The sequence below is a fragment of the Coptis chinensis genome, unplaced genomic scaffold (assembly GCF_015680905.1).
Source record: "Coptis chinensis isolate HL-2020 unplaced genomic scaffold, ASM1568090v1 utg1343_pilon_pilon, whole genome shotgun sequence".
NCBI classification, from domain to species: domain Eukaryota; kingdom Viridiplantae; phylum Streptophyta; class Magnoliopsida; order Ranunculales; family Ranunculaceae; genus Coptis; species Coptis chinensis.
The window spans coordinates 345,347-361,520 of NW_028238100.1; the positions used below are offsets into that span (position 1 = coordinate 345,347).

At 35.0% G+C, this 16,174-nt stretch overlaps 3 protein-coding genes across 3 annotated transcripts; 1 reads left to right on the forward strand and 2 right to left on the reverse strand.

The window, feature by feature from the left end:
• Positions 1–266: 266 nt before the first annotated feature.
• Positions 267–3,270, reverse strand: LOC147474138 (inositol diphosphatase DSP3-like). The gene is made up of 5 exons (XM_086586620.1): positions 2,487–3,270; positions 2,311–2,404; positions 1,656–1,713; positions 1,513–1,556; positions 267–780 (listed from the first exon to the last, which is right to left on the reverse strand). Exons 1-5 carry the CDS (start codon positions 2,651–2,653, stop codon positions 523–525), a joined length of 621 nt encoding a protein of 206 aa, XP_086442746.1. The 5' UTR covers positions 2,654–3,270; the 3' UTR covers positions 267–522.
• Positions 3,271–8,313: 5,043 nt separating this feature from the next.
• PSAL (photosystem I subunit l) lies at positions 8,314–10,014 on the forward strand. Its single transcript, XM_086586674.1, has 2 exons — positions 8,314–8,711; positions 9,410–10,014. Exons 1-2 carry the CDS (start codon positions 8,550–8,552, stop codon positions 9,899–9,901), a joined length of 654 nt encoding a protein of 217 aa, XP_086442800.1. The 5' UTR covers positions 8,314–8,549; the 3' UTR covers positions 9,902–10,014.
• A 421-nt stretch (positions 10,015–10,435) lies between these two features.
• TIF3H1 (translation initiation factor 3 subunit H1) lies at positions 10,436–14,973 on the reverse strand. Its single transcript, XM_086586673.1, has 11 exons — positions 14,744–14,973; positions 14,540–14,656; positions 14,350–14,453; positions 13,161–13,227; positions 12,852–12,985; positions 12,718–12,766; positions 11,613–11,684; positions 11,427–11,528; positions 11,255–11,322; positions 11,014–11,166; positions 10,436–10,790 (listed from the first exon to the last, which is right to left on the reverse strand). The coding sequence occupies exons 1-11, from the start codon at positions 14,834–14,836 to the stop codon at positions 10,733–10,735; spliced, it is 1,017 nt and encodes a 338-aa protein (XP_086442799.1). The 5' UTR covers positions 14,837–14,973; the 3' UTR covers positions 10,436–10,732.
• Between the last annotated feature and the right edge of the window lie 1,201 nt (positions 14,974–16,174).

The window sequence follows — 16,174 nt, forward strand, 5'->3', positions numbered from 1 at the left end:
CATTCCAAATTCGGTGTCTCATCTGAGACATATATCAATTCATGTACAGCTAATTCTCAGTCACAGACATTCATTTGCGTATATATATACGTGTGTAAAGAGATTCAAGATTATAAATCCATCATTCAAGCCAGTAAACGGATGATATATTATGGAAAAATACTAAATAATCAACTTCATAGTAACCATGACACAATACTTTGAAAAAAAAAAGGATCTTTGTGCCTTGTGCAAAGTGCAAACAACGAATGTACAATTCAAGAGCATAAACAAAAGACAACTGCCGATGATTCTAATCAACTTGTTCTTTTCTATTCACATATTGAGTTGGTAAGCTGAACAAAAATAACAGCCACTATAACAGATCTTTCAAACAGCAAGGGTAAAAGGAAAATAATAAGCCCCACAATCTGAGACTCTCAAAATCCAAACCAATGGACCTAAAACCGAACAATCGTTTATGGAGATCGACCCTAATGACAAATCAGCAAATGGTGAACTGGGAAATGAACCCAGCATCTCTTAGTTACTCGTTATCCGCTTCTGATGCAAGGTCTCATCTTTATAAGCCAAGCGCCTGTTGTGAGATACATATCCTTGGTATCGGTAAATAATACTGTAAAGGCACTGTTTAAGGCAAGACGCGTCAAACGACTCAAGGAACATCATATCTGTGACACGAGCCTTGGCTCCGGCAAAACACTGGTACTCGTCAAATACAGACGACAAACACCAACTCTGCAATTTCCTCAAACAACCAACAAGGCAACCGGTCCGATGCTGTTATTGCACATGTTAAACAAACAATGAATTTCTTGAACCACGCAATTTGTGGGCATCATAAAACTTGTTAGAGAAAGCAAACTCATACTTTTCCCAAGTCACTTGAGCTTTGTTGGAAAAAACATTTGAATGAGACTATTTTCAAAAGGACTTTTCAAATGCGAAAAACCCATACAAGATGGGAGAACAGTTTCAAAGAAGAAGAAAAGTAAGGACAATTCCCTTTGACAGTACAACAAGACAAAGACTTCAAAAAGCTTACACCACAGAGTAAGCCAATATTACCAAGTGTGTAGTCAAGTCAATACAGGTTATGCACAAGAAGCTAATGTCTAGTCAAGTGAATATGATTTGGATTTCTGGGAAGTTCAAAAAATGAAGGGTTGGCAAAAACTTGCAAAATCTCCAAATATCACCATGGTAGAAAGATATTTCAAAAGAAAAGGTCCACTATAACTAGTTTAGTCTACAAAACCAATGTTGTAATATAAAAACCACTTTCCTCCACATAATACCAAAGTTCTCCAAACACTTCTATTAGACATTTCACTGTTCCAAATTACAAGAGGAAATTACCAAAAACCACTCCTACAGCAATTAACACTTGTGCTCATCCTAGGAAAGTAAAAGACATAGTCGGTTATGAACTTCTTTCTATATTCAGACAAAAAGGAAACCATATTCTTCTTAAAAATAAGAATAACTACCAACAATGATAATAGGACATACCTTGCCGCGTTTGCAATGGATCAAAACAGGGTGATTTCTGACATCTGAAGATACCAAAAGACAGTAAGGGAGTTAGATAAATGGAAATAATGAAAAACCGAGATAAAATTTGCTCGCTGGCGACTGTTTTAACAAGTCAGTACCAAGTAAGACTTTCAGAGCCTCCAAGATAGTGTCCTTGGGGACAGTAACAAAAGGCTCCTGCACATGGAAATAGTTGCAACAAATTGGTATCATTACTTAAGACCAGATCCTATCGCAATTCTTATCAGCACTCAATAAAGCATACAATACGGACACTGTAATATAGAGAAAACATTATCCAAGTTCGTTTGTATTCCCTCCCATGAATAATCTATTTACCTACATTTTTAACTTAAAAAATCAAGCAAGTTCCAAAACAAAAAGTGAAAAAACGAGTTCATCAAACTCATTCCAAAAGTGCAAACACATGAGCAACACCCTCAATTATATGGAAGTTGTATTGTATAAACCACCAAGTAAGATCTCTATATTTACATTTCTAATTTGGAAGTATCATTACCCGTTCATTTTTCCACTGGAAATATATTACTTGCAAACCAAGTTACACTAAACTGACCTGTCTCATTATTATATATAAATTCCAGTCTCATAATAAAATATCATCATCATCCAAACATGTTGACTACAATACCATATAAACTTCAAAAATCGAACCACGAGTTTCTACCTAAGACAAAATTAACATGATTTTTCTTAAAAACAATACACAACCTTCATATCATCAAAACACAAATGCAAACAAAATTGTTATACCTTCTTGCCATCAATCCCAAATTGAAAAAGCCGAATATCATGAGACTTAACAAACTCATAATTCTCTTCTGGATACTCTTCTGGACACAAGTATCTGCCCCCAACAAATTTCACAAATATTTTAATACACAAAACACAAAAACATAATAAAATGACAATAAAAATATATTCTTTACATAATAGAACGAAGTTTAAGTGATTCAAGAAATGCAAAATTGTCAGAAACAGGTAAACCTGATCTATATATCCCTTTTTCCACCATTGCATAATTCGTTGGCGGGGCAAGTAACAATCCATCTCCCTCCTCATTATTCTCTCCTTGTTCAATCACCATTATTCCCATCACCAAAGTTTCTTTCTTTTTTTCCCCAAACGAAAAAAAAACACTATCAAATAAAGATATCAAATTTATTACTGGGATTTGGATTTGGGTTTGGGTTTCTTAGAAACTTCATTATTATTACAAATTCCATCGTCTCTTTTTTTAACTTGGTCTTTGAATTGAATTTTGAGGCTTTGCAAAAAAATAATAATAATAATAAAATAATTATTATTAGTAGGTTTGACGAGAGATTCTAGAATCAGTTGAATTCGTTGTAATACTAGATGTGTGGTGGTTTTGGGACCGTTGATGTTTGGGGGTTGGGAGTTTGGGATTTTGACACGTGGAATTGGTAGTTATGATTTTGGTTGGCGATATGGAAGAGTTGAAGGTGATGTATCAGGATTCAATTACGGATTTTACAACTTGGAGAGACAGAGTAGAGAAGATTTCGTCCACTAATTTTAAGGGACAACTTCTCTTTCTTCTATTTTTGACTCAATTTTTATGGATAGGTTGTGATTTAGAGCATCGTGAACACATTTCTAAATTTGATTTGAAAGAGTATCATCAAGTCAAGTCGTTGTTATTTTTCATTTTTAATGTGACAGTTGACAATTTTTATAGTAATTTTCGTCCCGTTGTTAAATGGTCGTTTTGATTTTAAGAATTGTCAAAACTGGAGCTAAACTGGTGAAGATAATAGAAATGGTGTGCACGGGACAATTTGACCCGTCCAAGAGAGTGGGACGGGACTACTTTAGCTGTCCAACATTTTTTTTTTTTTTAATAAAAAATTCAAACGGTTCGATTTTGTACCGTTGGGTTTTAGTACAATTGGGCTTTTGTACTGTTGGGCCTGAACGATTTTAGAAGATTTGCAAAAATTATCTTGTTGGGCTTTTTGTACGATTTGAAACGATTTGAGAGGATTTGCAAAATTGTATCGTTGGGTTTTTGTACCATTGGGCTGAACGTGTCTTGAGTGGTATTAGATTATGTTTTAAATAAGTCTTAATTTATTTAAATTTTATTTTGTAATCTGTTTTTATTGTTTTACGTATATGTTTTTCTTTAAATAAAATTGTATTTTGTTTTAATGAAAGTATATTTTATTGAAAAAATTTGTTTGTTTATAAGTTGAAATTAAAAGCAAATCAACTCAACTAGAAATGAAAAATATCTTGACTTAATTTGAAATAAAACACAAAACATCTTATAAAATTTTATGGAATTTTATGGAACAATTAAAGACAATATCTTAGGGAATTAAACAAAATACAAATATTACATATCATACACTTAAATTATAAGAGGTTACGACTTGTTTTCCACCACACATTAAAGGATTGCATTGATCGCGACAAGCCACACCTAGGACCAAATCTATTGTTTCCTTGCAAAATGACATACAGGTATGTCAACCTTTTTTGAATGATAGATGTTGATATTTGAGGGACAATCATCAACATCACACTTTAGAATTTTGTCTACCAATGTTCCATCATCATTGCTAACTATGACCACGTACTATCATCATACCATTGCATTCAGATTTTGGGCATTTGATGTTAATGTATGGACATGAAGTAGCGTAATGACCAACTTCCTTACACTATTGACAAATCTCAGGTGTAGAAATGTGGACAATATTTGATCCGTCCATATTGGTAGTTGAAGTTGAGATAGAAATTGAAGTTGAAAAAGATTAGAAAATGAAAATGAGAAGCTGAAGTGAGGAATGAAAATGACTTTGAATATATATGCAAAGGCCCAACGGATAGAAATATATCCGTTATAAATAAATTTCAACGGATAGAAATATATCCGTTGGGAATAAATGCCAACAAATATAAATTGATCCCCCTTGGGAATAATGCCAACGGATATAAATTGATCGGAGGAATAATAAATTGATCCCCCCTTGGAAATAATGCCAACGTATAACGTATAAATTGATCCCTTTGTTTTAGTGTATTTTTCCTTTATTATGCAATGCAGTTTTGGCTTGGAGGCCCATGGGTTTATTAGTCACGTTCACATGGGCTTAATTGTTCACATGAGAATTTTTTTGTCTACCTAATAAAAGGCATGTATAGATTCTAAGTAATAATTAACGTAATATTTTGAATTTAAATTAATGTAATGTAATAATTAATTTAATGCATAAAAAAAATTGGACATAGCCTCATTTGTTTAATCAACATAATTCATATACCTAAACCTGTTAAGATTCTCAAAAACCTGTTCAAACCTTAAAAAACAACAACAACAATGACATCATTAAATTATTACAAAATAGTGCAATATAACACTATGGAGCACTACCCTGACTACTCTGGCTACTCCTCTTCCGTTTTTCCCCTCTCTTATTAGGAGCACTGTTTTGCTGTATGATATCAGTAGCAATTCTTTGAAACATCAACACAATGCAATTAAAATCTAAAATTTGATATATAAAAAAAAAATGAAAATATAAAACATATAATAAAATTACCAAGGCTTCTAATTAGCTTGTCATCTCAAATTATCCCTACGCCGGCGTTTGCTCTTTTTTGTTAGTTCTTCGTCTAAATAGCCATAATACTGTTGAGTGTGCTCAATTGAACTAGCTCGAAGCCCCTGGTTGATTTGTTTTTCATCTGATAATCGAGCATGCACTGTTTCTTGTATTGTGTCAATATTGTATCTAAGTTAAATATACATAGTGTGTTTAAATTAACATAATGAAATATAAATATACCTCATTAAACTGTTGTAGCTCAAGTACAAGCACCGAACGCTCCAAGTGAAATGTGGTCTCCATTCCCTGAGAACAAAATAAAAGCTTATATCTTAAAAGTTAAATCCTATTTAATTACCTGTAGTATCCAAGTAATTCCGTTGCATTGCTTTCCCATTTGATTTGTTTGTACAAACAAATCAAGCCCTGTATATAAATGTGCCATGAAAGCACCTCCCTAGTCAAAATCTTCCAAGCTATCAAGGTCTACCAAAGACGCTAACCAACCAACCCGAACCCCAAATTTTCCTGTTGTAAAACCAACTTGGTCAAAAAAATATAACAAAAAAATCCTGATAAACTCATCCTCCTCTGCAGAGTTTGGGTCCAAATATAGGGCGTCAACTTCATGTTCTAAACAATATTCAATATCCAATCGGTGCATGATTTTTTTTTTTCTGATGTGCAGGTTCAAAATGTATCTGCCATCTATATTCCCTGGAACAAGTCTACCTTCAAAATCAAACAACGAAGGCAATAGAGTCTTCAACCTTTCAAAATCATCTTCGATACTTGAATCAAACAAAACTAGTTTTTTCTCGCCCACACTTAAACCCGTTAGCATTGTAAAGTCAAGTGGTGTGATACCAATCTCACCACATTGAAGGTGAAAAGTGTGCGTGGTGTGCCACCATCGTTCTGACAATGCAAATATCAGTGGACGATCAGTCCGAATGCTCGTACACGATATCAATGGACCAAAAGGTGTTTCCAAAATTCGAGCTCTTACGTGCTCCATTTCCTCCCCTCTTTCCACTAGATGACTCCAGAAATCTTTAATACTCGGCATTGCGCATCTCCATCTCGTCGAACTCATTTTCTACACGTTGAGGCATTTAATCAAACAGTTAGTATACGTTAAATTATAAACACGGTTTTAAATCAAAATCAATTGAACAACGTTCATAAACTCATACTTACTCCGTCAGTGTTATATAAACACGAAACATGCTTGTCTGGATCGGGAGCCAACGTCGGATGATCAACAATACTCAATCTCCGTGGAAAATTGAAATTATTTTCCAGTACGAGTTCACTCTCATTTTTCCGAGGATTTGAACTCCCCGAGCCACGCATAATAGTCTTCTTCGTCGGCCGACGGCGGCGTTGATCCATTGCAAAAAACATAAACAAATTTGGTTGAAAATCGAATTTTTATTGGGTGATTAAAGGTTTGAATTTTGAGTTATCTTGTTGAGTTCTTGCGGGGCAAATGTTATTGGAACCTTGTCCACGCGTTTTAAATAAAATTCAATAGGGGGGACGGGACAACTATTCCCGTTTTAAAAAAATTAGATTCGCACGGGACAACTTGTCCCGTCCAAATTTTTTTACTCAAATTTACCCAAACCGCGCTTGTTCTTCCATTCCTTTTAGAATTTTGAACTTCCTAAACCGATGATGTGTCACAACGCAAAATGGAAATGCGTTGATGATGCTCTAATGTGACTAAATTTGATTTCTAATGTGATAGTTGACAATTTATTTGACAATTTTCATCCCCAACGCGCTGTTATAACAACATTTTGATAATAACAATTGTCAAATCCGGAACCAAATTACCTAGAAATATAGAAATGACTCGCACGGGACAACTTGTCCCGTCCAAGAGTGAGACGGGACTACTTTTGCCGTCCAGAATTTTTTTCATTTTTTTTTAATCAAAAATTTCAAATGGCTCGATTTTGTACCGTTGGGCTTTTGGACTGTTGGGCTTTTGTAATTTGGCACGGGACACCTATTCCCGTCCAAAATTAAAAAGCAAATTTTGCTCAAAATGCGCCGGTTCTTTCCTTCGTTTTAGAAATTTTGAAGTACCAAAACTGCTGAGGTGTCACAATGAAAAATGGAAATGCGTTGATGATGCTCTTAGTATATTGAAGATTTTACATTTAGTAGGATTCGATAGAAGATCAATAATTCTACACTGTCCACAGCGAATTTGACACAATGACGTGGCACTGCAACATCAATGTTGCACTATGAAAAACCACCATTGCAACATCAATGTTACATCAAGAAGTATTACTGTAACATCAATGTTGTACTATGAAAACTACTACACGTGAATGTTGTACTGAGAAATATCACTTTAATATCAATGTTGTATTATGAAAAAACTACTACAATGTGAATGCTGTACCAAGAAATATCACTTTAATATTAATGTTGTACCATGAAAACAACTGCAACATCAATGTTGTTGTACCATGAAAAATCAATGGAGTGGATAGTTTGTTATGAAGAAAAGATGAGAATGACAAAATAAGAATAGAAATATGATAATGGAAAGAGAAGGATAGTTTTTGTTTTATTTTCACCAAAATAATATTGATGTTGCAACATCAAGAAAAAATATCGAATATATCGAAAAACCGAGATGATATATCGGATATGGAAAATATCGGATATCTCACCGATATATCTGTTTTGATATCTCAAATATCTCGGATATTTCGATTTTTGGTTTTATTAAAAATTTTCAACCGATATATAATATTGATGTTGATATAAACTTTCAACAAATTCGATATATCATAAAAAGGGTTTAATATTCGTGGATATATCTCGGAAATTAACTGTGTCATTTTTCCTATGTCAGTGTAGTATCAGTATCTTGAGTCTTGACTCATTGAAGATTGTACATGGACTCTAACATCTAAAGCCTAAATTGAAAGCCCAAATACCCAAATGAACCTTAGGGATTTTGGAGTGTCTTGAGTCTTGACTCATTGAAGATTGTACAGGGACTCTAACATCTAAAGCCTAAATTGAAAGCCCAAATACCCAAATGAACTTTAGGGATTTTGGATCTTGATTCTTGACAATTAAAGAGACCCAAGAGTCATACCGTCTAACTCTGACTTAGGCTGTAGACTATAGTACTGTCTTGAATCTTGATTATTGAGTAAAAATAATGGACTGGGTCTGTATGGCGCCAATGTACCATCTTGCTAAGGTTAGATAAGGGATAAGGCTAGATGACCACCTGGCCAATGAGGAGTGTGCATTTTAACACTTCACTCACCAACAGCCACATGTGAACTTGAGGATGGATACTCCCTCCCATTTGAATCTTTAACTCTTTTATTATTATTCCTTGGCTACCAATCAGAGAAGGTGTATTGTGTTACAATGGCTGCTGCTTCTCCAATTGCCAGTCAGCTTAAGAGCAACTTTGCTTCATCCATCACAAGGGGACTTGTCTCTCCCAAGGGTATCTCTGGTGCACCATTTAAGGTTTTACCCTCACGGAGAAGGTCTTGCTTCATTGTCAAAGCTATCCAAGCTGATAAGGTAAGAGACCATTTCGATTATTTCAATTTACGTTAACTTGGTCATAAGTATATACTATATAGTGAGTCATCGTAACACCACACTGTTTTTAGTTAAATGAAGTTAACGAAAATGCTTGAAGTATTGACTGGGTTTATGCATACTTTAAATTTTAAGAGAAACACTTGACTAGAGAGCTATAGAAAGTAGAGCAATTAATCAAGAGTGCTCATTAATCAATAGTGATAACACGTGAAGTATTTGGCTAATCTAACTATTGATTGTCAGGACTTGCGAGGCAGAGCATTTGGTCTAGCACGAATTCTTAGACAAACTTCATTCAACACTAAGCAGTTTTATCGCAGTTAATATAGATAATCATAGAAATAAAGGAGATAATACCAGTTTAATGAACTCACGTACGGATTACGGAGTAAAGTAGAAGTCATTAAATAATTGGAGAGGCAAGATCCCTGACCAAATTATGCATGTTTCAATCCCCTGGGGAACGCCTCCTCTTGGTATGGCGGCTTCCCTTGCTTAAAAAATTAATTAAGTATATATATAAATAATAGCTGACAAATTGTATCTAGATAGTCCAAGCAATGATATCTATGAAACTAGTGTCGCTAAATATCAGTTGATGCCTACATAGAGTAGAATCAATCACATTCTAGTCGAGCAAAACGTAACATTTGAGTGTTTTCCTGGTTGTGCAGCCAACTTACCAAGTGGTTCAGCCTATTAATGGCGACCCATTCATTGGAAGCCTCGAAACACCAGTGACATCAAGCCCACTGATTGCATGGTATCTATCCAACCTGCCAGGATACAGGACTGCAGTCAACCCACTATTGAGGGGTGTTGAAGTGGGTCTTGCCCATGGATTCCTCCTTGTTGGCCCCTTTGTTAAGACTGGACCTCTAAGGAACACAGAATATGCAGGAGTAGCAGGGTCGCTCGGAGCAGCTGGCCTCGTGGTTATTTTGAGTATTTGCTTGACTATATATGGGATTGCCTCGTTCAATGAAGGCGAGCCATCAACCGCCCCAGCATTGACCTTAACTGGGAGGAAGAAAGAGCCTGATCAGTTGCAAACCGCAGATGGATGGGCCAAGTTCACCGGAGGATTCTTCTTCGGTGGAATTTCAGGTGTTACCTGGGCATTCTTTCTCCTCTATGTCCTAAACCTTCCATACTATGTTAAGTAAATTACGTGAATCGTTTCCAGGTTTTTATTTCAAGTAATCAAGGACTGTATATGGAATGGAAAGACCAATTATTTCTCTTTAAACATGATCAATGTAAAAGCTGCTTTTCTCTATACCCTTGTCGGCTTGTCCCATTCGTTTAATTGGCCAAACGCCCATACATGCATTGCGATTTTGTAATGTTAAGTTCTTAACAAACCAGTGATCACATCCAGTCCCCCAGTCACAAACTTTGAGATGTTCCAGTCTCTGCCAAAATAATCCAGAACTTGAACGAGCTGGATACAAATCTAGCATTAAACATCGATGTCTCGCATCCAACATCAGAATATCAGATTCTAATTCAACATGGAATACTATTATGTGGATTGAAATCCTCAGAATACTATATCCACTCCAATTTGTCCCAGATCCCCAATTCATGCCTTCAGTAATCCCGCTGTCATACAAAACTACTAAAGTTTGCAATTAAACATACCTAAAATGATATCATGATTCGATAATTGATTGTTGAAGGGAAAGAAAAAGTGAGGCTTATATCTTAAATCAATTCGAACAATACTTTTTTGGAAAACCATCCAAAGGTTTGCAAGTACAAAATTAATGATTATCTCGGTACTATAAGTCATCTGTATTAAGATTCTTATCATCTTCAAAATTGCTTACATATTAAAAACACTCCTTAACTGACCATAAATCAAAGTATTCCCGAAGATTCATCATGTCTTAACTTTCTTTGGCAACTGATATTACAGGGCCTCTTCAGTCTTCACCAAACAAACATTTCAACAAACAAAATGCCATATTGAACACATGCATTTACCGCTCAAGTCAGTTATCGTGCAAAGCCTTTGTTAGATATAATCTACTGAAGCTTTGACCCGCAACCCTGAAAGTTCAATTTGTAATAATATCGTAAAGTTGTTCCACCAGTATCAGGGGGAAAAAACCAAGCAAATTACTTCTTTTACAGAAAGGCAGGATAGAAATTAAAATTATGTAAAAGTTGGTATCATTAAAACTACTAATAGGAAATGTTTATACAATAGCTAGTATTCGCTCGAAAGAGAAAGTCTAAGGCATAATCACAGGACTAAAGACAGATAGCATACCCGTTAATCTGGTTGCAGTAATTGGATATTTGATTTGTTATGAGATAGCTATCCAACCGTGATGGCTCAGGAACTGGCTTAAAGATGGGATTGGTAGGGTCCTCTTCAGGCAATGGTTCTTGTCCTGCAGCTTTACGTGTCATGTTCTCGGCCCTGTACAGAAGAAAGGGAAATGAAGGTATTTATAAGTGCAGAAAACAACGCTAGTTATAACAGTTTTCAGAGTGTGTCCATGAATTACCTCCTCTTTTGAAGCCATGATTGCTGCTGGGCTTGCTGACGTGAAAGGTTTCGGTAATAGAATTGAAACTGAAAAACAACCAAATAAATCATTTTCTCGCCATAGTTTTTCAGATAAGGAAAACTATACGCCAGTATAAAAAAAATAAGAAAGAGAAAGAGAAAGCACTAACCTTTTGTTGTTCCATTGACAGATCATCCATGCATTCAATCAAAAACTCTACATTCCTCTCCATAAATGGATTGGTTGATAGCTGTAGACGATCATAATCACACTGCAAAAAGAACCTCAAGAGTTCAATGATTGACCAAAACTGAAGGAGTCAGGGTAAGAAGTTTCAAAATAATTAAAGAACAACCTGTGTGACAGGTGTATCAGCTTCCAGGTCTGTCATAAAGGCACTGATAAGTGCAGAATTTGAAACTTTGATCTGATAGAAGCCAAAAAAAAAAACATAAACAGAAGTGAAATACAATCAACTATACACCAAACTCACATAAAAATGATAAAATTCGCTTTATTTTCAGCCTTTTAGATGTTGAACATTTGGGTATAGACAGCGGCAATCAAAAACCAGGGTCGAGTCAACCAAGTTAGGACCCAGTATATCGATGGCTTGTCTAGTGTGATTACCAAATTACACTTGGAGCATGATACTGGATCAAGAACATTACACTAAATCTTGCTTTTTTTTTTGCTAAGTGAGCTGTGAATTTTATTAAGTATAGGAAAAGGGGGGAGGAGTTACAGAAAAGTATAAAAGAAACATAAAGGAAATGAAAAATCTAGGCTTAGTACAATGACGAAGTGTGCTTGCAACCCTACTAGGTAGGCCTCCAGTATATCACTTCATCAGTACTTCTCCCCTTAGTCAAATCTGAAGTATCTACTAGTTGAAGCCTCCCATTTAGATAACCATGGGGGCTTACCTTGATACTAAATCTTGCTGAGAGATTCATAAAACCAACATAAAAAAATCACACTACTTCTAACAAAAATAATCCAATGTGATAGAGGAAAAGGCTAAAAGAGATTGAGCTTTTAAGTGTGCTTTCAAGTGCTGGAAGATTCTCCGCAAGGAGATCCTCGTTGGAACTAAATTAAGGAATCACAATTCATGTCACAAGAGCCTAAATGAACAGGGCAATACAATGATAACCTTAAACTTTAAATCCAGAGTATCAACTGAATAGTAACAGAAGAGATGCCATGTATCAGAAATATTAATGAACAAGACAGCACACACTGCACAGTGGAATTTTTTTATTTTATTTTATTTTTTTATTGGTAACTGTAGAATAGTAATTCAATACTAGCAATTTGACAGCTTTGTGAAATTAGCAGTTGATAACTTAAAAGTCGCATCAAGTTGGAGAATAAAGATAACCTAGATCACACAAGCCTAAGAACATAAAACACAGCCTAGGTAACAGACAGATATGTAGAAAACACAAGGGACATACAGGTATCTCCTCGAAGATATCTACCCATGACAAATTCTTTTCCCTCAACCTATAGGTACAAAAGACAATTAGAATTAGCTTCGGTTATATAAACCACTTTTAATAGATTACTTTTCAAAAGGAAAAAAGAGTACTTCTCTCCAGTGAAATTGTTGTTGCGGTAAAGTTCCATGAAAGCATCTGAAAGCTTCAACGCCTTGAGAGCTAGAACACCTTGATTAGACCTCGACGGATCATATATAATGCACACACAGCGTCTGATATTCTCCTGCAACAAAATTAATGAAAAAATTAAGTTATATCTATCCACCAAATAAGTATTTCTACAGAGTAAGGAAAACTTTAAAAACCTGAAAAGTATTCAGATGGTAAATCAAAAGCCCTTTTCTACTTCAAATATCAAGAAAAAGTACTTGAAAAGTTCAACTGAAAAATATAATTACCTGATAATTCATAAAGGTCTCTATCAATTCGACTGTCTGAAAAGATCCCAACAAGGTCGACTGATACCTAATTAGACTCAAAAAATATAGTGTTAACAAGTGAAACTATGTGCTATTAACTAACTTGGCAAAGTGTATATCACCATTATCAAATACTTTACACTAAGTCAGTAGATGTATGTAGCTAATAATAGGCCTAGAAAACATAAAGTACTTATAAATTCCATGAACACTTTCAACCCATTTGCATTCTACTAAAAACTGCATGAACTGTGAATATGGACACACTAGGCTTATCGAAGTGTCCAAGTATCATGGATACATTTAAAAGTAGCCTCATTTTACCCAAAGAAACAGAAAAGTAAATGTCATAGATATCAAAAGTTGGGTATTTTTTCTCCATTTAAATCCACATTTAAGTCTCCACAAACGTTAAAAGATATAACCACCTATGAAATTGATATGCACCACATTTCTGCTAACAACCGATCAACTATAGATAGAAAACACCCAAAGCCAGTAGGATTATAATCCATGTGAGTAAAGAAACAAGTGAACATAGTTATCAAATCACATGTTGTATTTTGTATCGTTTTTCATTTTCACTAGATCGAGTATTATGTATTGTGTGATACACTTATAATATATTTTTATAGATTCTTATGTGTTTGTGTATGTGAATATAAGTTTCATCTATAAAAATATGTATCATGTATAATGCTACAGGTGTATGGTAAAAAAATATCACCATTTTCAAACAAACATTGGACCAAAATTAGTATTATACATGAGTAAGTAAAGGATGCTTTAGATTAGGGTTGTTTATCATAGCAAAAACCTAAGAGGGCTTTATGATGCTTTGAAAAGAGAAGGAATACTTTCGCATAAAAACTTTCATTATGTTATGCACTTCTGCGTTTGATGTGTATCACTCCTCTTATCGTGTGACAAATAACATATTGGATACAATAGTCAAGTGAGCGGAGCGAACGTTTTTGGGAGGGGTTGGGGTACGTCGGACAAAAGGTAGTTTGGTAGGTTTCTGTCTGTTTGTCCTCACCTATCCCTCTCTCTCTCCCTCTCTCCTCTCCACCCTCCGCTCACGCCCCCACTGCTTAGCAGTTATCTAGTATTATACGTATCGTTTTTCTTTCAATATTAATAACAATGCACGTTGGTGTTGACATACCATCCAACAGTATTGTTGTCGACATTGACCTCTCTCAAACATCTCATCATTTCAAGCTGATAGTTAGCCCCATCTGCTTCAATCTCCTCGTCTTCATCTCTTACCTATAAATTGACACAAAACAATATAAAATAATGAAAAAAACAAACTTTCAGCTAGGGATATATATATATATATGAAAACAACATACCGGGAAAGGAAAACAGTTGGTAACTTCAAGAACACTACCAACATCTAACCCAAGAAGTTGGCCTGTTACTAGAGCTGGTGAAAACTCCTTGCAATGTTTAATTATCTTCAATATCGCCTATTTATAACAAAATTCAAATATACAAATAAGAACCTCTTAAAGAGCACGGTCATCATATATATACATTAAATTTGAAATTTTTACCAGTCCTTCAATTTGAACGACACGTAGTGGGGAAGCGACTTCTTCTGTAGAAGCGGCTTGAAGGAATGAACGAGCCATTGTAGGTGCTGCCATGTTGATGATTGCGGAGAGAGAGAAACGAAGATTTTGTAGTAACGTGGTCTCTTTTCTTCAAGAGGGATTAGAATTTGGAGAGCCCTAGATTTTCTTCACGGGTACTAAGAAGCCCAGGGCCCATTAATATTTTGGGTAGCCCGTATGCACAAAATAACATATCTTTTACAGATTTTTTAAGGCTTTTGTGTGGTCTCAAAAGAAATGTTGAATATGTTGAAAATTTTGTAAACCTGCATCATCTTGTATGTTGTATCAATCCATTTTTGTAGTCAATATATGCTTTTGCTTAATATCTTAACGACAGCATCTTGACTGTTGTGGAATCGTGGATTTAAGATCTTGAATTATGGAACAGCATCAATCAGGAAAAATTATAGTACTTATAACCAGTGTTTAGAAAAGCGGATTGGACCTTCGGTTTGGGTTGGTAAAAACTAGAGTTTTTAGTTAAACCCTCGATCTAAGCTAAACCGTGGTTGAATTGGAGAACCGGTTTAGTTTTAAACTAATAAAAACCGGACCATTTTTGTTATAATTTTTTGAAAAATTGATAATGTGGGGAGTTAAACCTAACACAAGATAGTCTAAGGCCATGATGTGTTTCTTGCATAGTTCGTGATTTCGACAGAATTTTCGAGATTCCATCCAATATTTCAATTTTTTGAGAAATTTATAAATCCGATTTCAAAATATATTCTAAATATAACGGAATAAGAGTTAGAATATCGGTTTTTAGATTTGTCGGAATTTTAGAGATTCCAAAATCTTAAACTATAACTTTTTGTACAAACAATTCATTTTGATTTATAATACCAATTAATCCGTGAACGTGAGCGAACTATTGAGGTCACTATTTAACACTCTTACAAAAAACCATTTTATACGTGTCACTCTCCCATGTGTCTGGCCGTATTCCTAAATAACCCTTACTTTGTGTCTGACCGTACCCCATCTCTTCTCTCATTTTTCCTTTGCATTCAACCTCTCCCAATCTCTCATCCAAATTGTTCTCACAATCTAAAAGTGATTTACACAGCCTCAATCTCCCTCTCTCTCTCCCTACCACAAACTCATCTATCCCTTTCTCTTCTCTACCTCCGCTCACGCCCCCACAGCCTTACAGTTATCTAGTATTTAATTAAAACATATATATATATTTATTTATTTTATTATTATAATTATTAAAATTTTGCTAAGTAAATATTCGGTCCGATTGAGTTAAATCATGATTGAACCATTTCAACAAAAATCGGTTCGATTACCGGTTCGGTTCTCAAAACATTGCTTATAACACATAGATACAGGAGCCAGTACTTTACTTAAGTGCGACTAAGT

What these genes read in the sequence shown, in the direction of transcription:
- PSAL (XM_086586674.1), top strand. Translation starts at nt 8,550, where the DNA reads ATGGCTGCTGCTTCTCCAATTGCCAGTCAGCTTAAGAGCAACTTTGCT. An exon ending in AAGCTATCCAAGCTGATAAG is followed by an intron (nt 8,712 to 9,409) that starts GTAAGAGACCAT and finishes CTGGTTGTGCAG; the next exon opens with CCAACTTACCAAGTGGTTCA.
- LOC147474138 (XM_086586620.1), bottom strand. Translation starts at nt 2,653, where the DNA reads ATGGGAATAATGGTGATTGAACAAGGAGAGAATAATGAGGAGGGAGAT. An exon ending in CTTAAACTTCGTTCTATTAT is followed by an intron (nt 2,405 to 2,486) that starts GTAAAGAATATA and finishes TGTTGGGGGCAG; the next exon opens with ATACTTGTGTCCAGAAGAGT. An exon ending in GGCTCTGAAAGTCTTACTTG is followed by an intron (nt 1,557 to 1,655) that starts GTACTGACTTGT and finishes TGGTATCTTCAG; the next exon opens with ATGTCAGAAATCACCCTGTT.
- TIF3H1 (XM_086586673.1), bottom strand. Translation starts at nt 14,836, where the DNA reads ATGGCAGCACCTACAATGGCTCGTTCATTCCTTCAAGCCGCTTCTACA. An exon ending in CCAACTGTTTTCCTTTCCCG is followed by an intron (nt 14,454 to 14,539) that starts GTATGTTGTTTT and finishes GTCAATTTATAG; the next exon opens with GTAAGAGATGAAGACGAGGA. An exon ending in AGACCTTTATGAATTATCAG is followed by an intron (nt 12,986 to 13,160) that starts GTAATTATATTT and finishes ATTTTGTTGCAG; the next exon opens with GAGAATATCAGACGCTGTGT.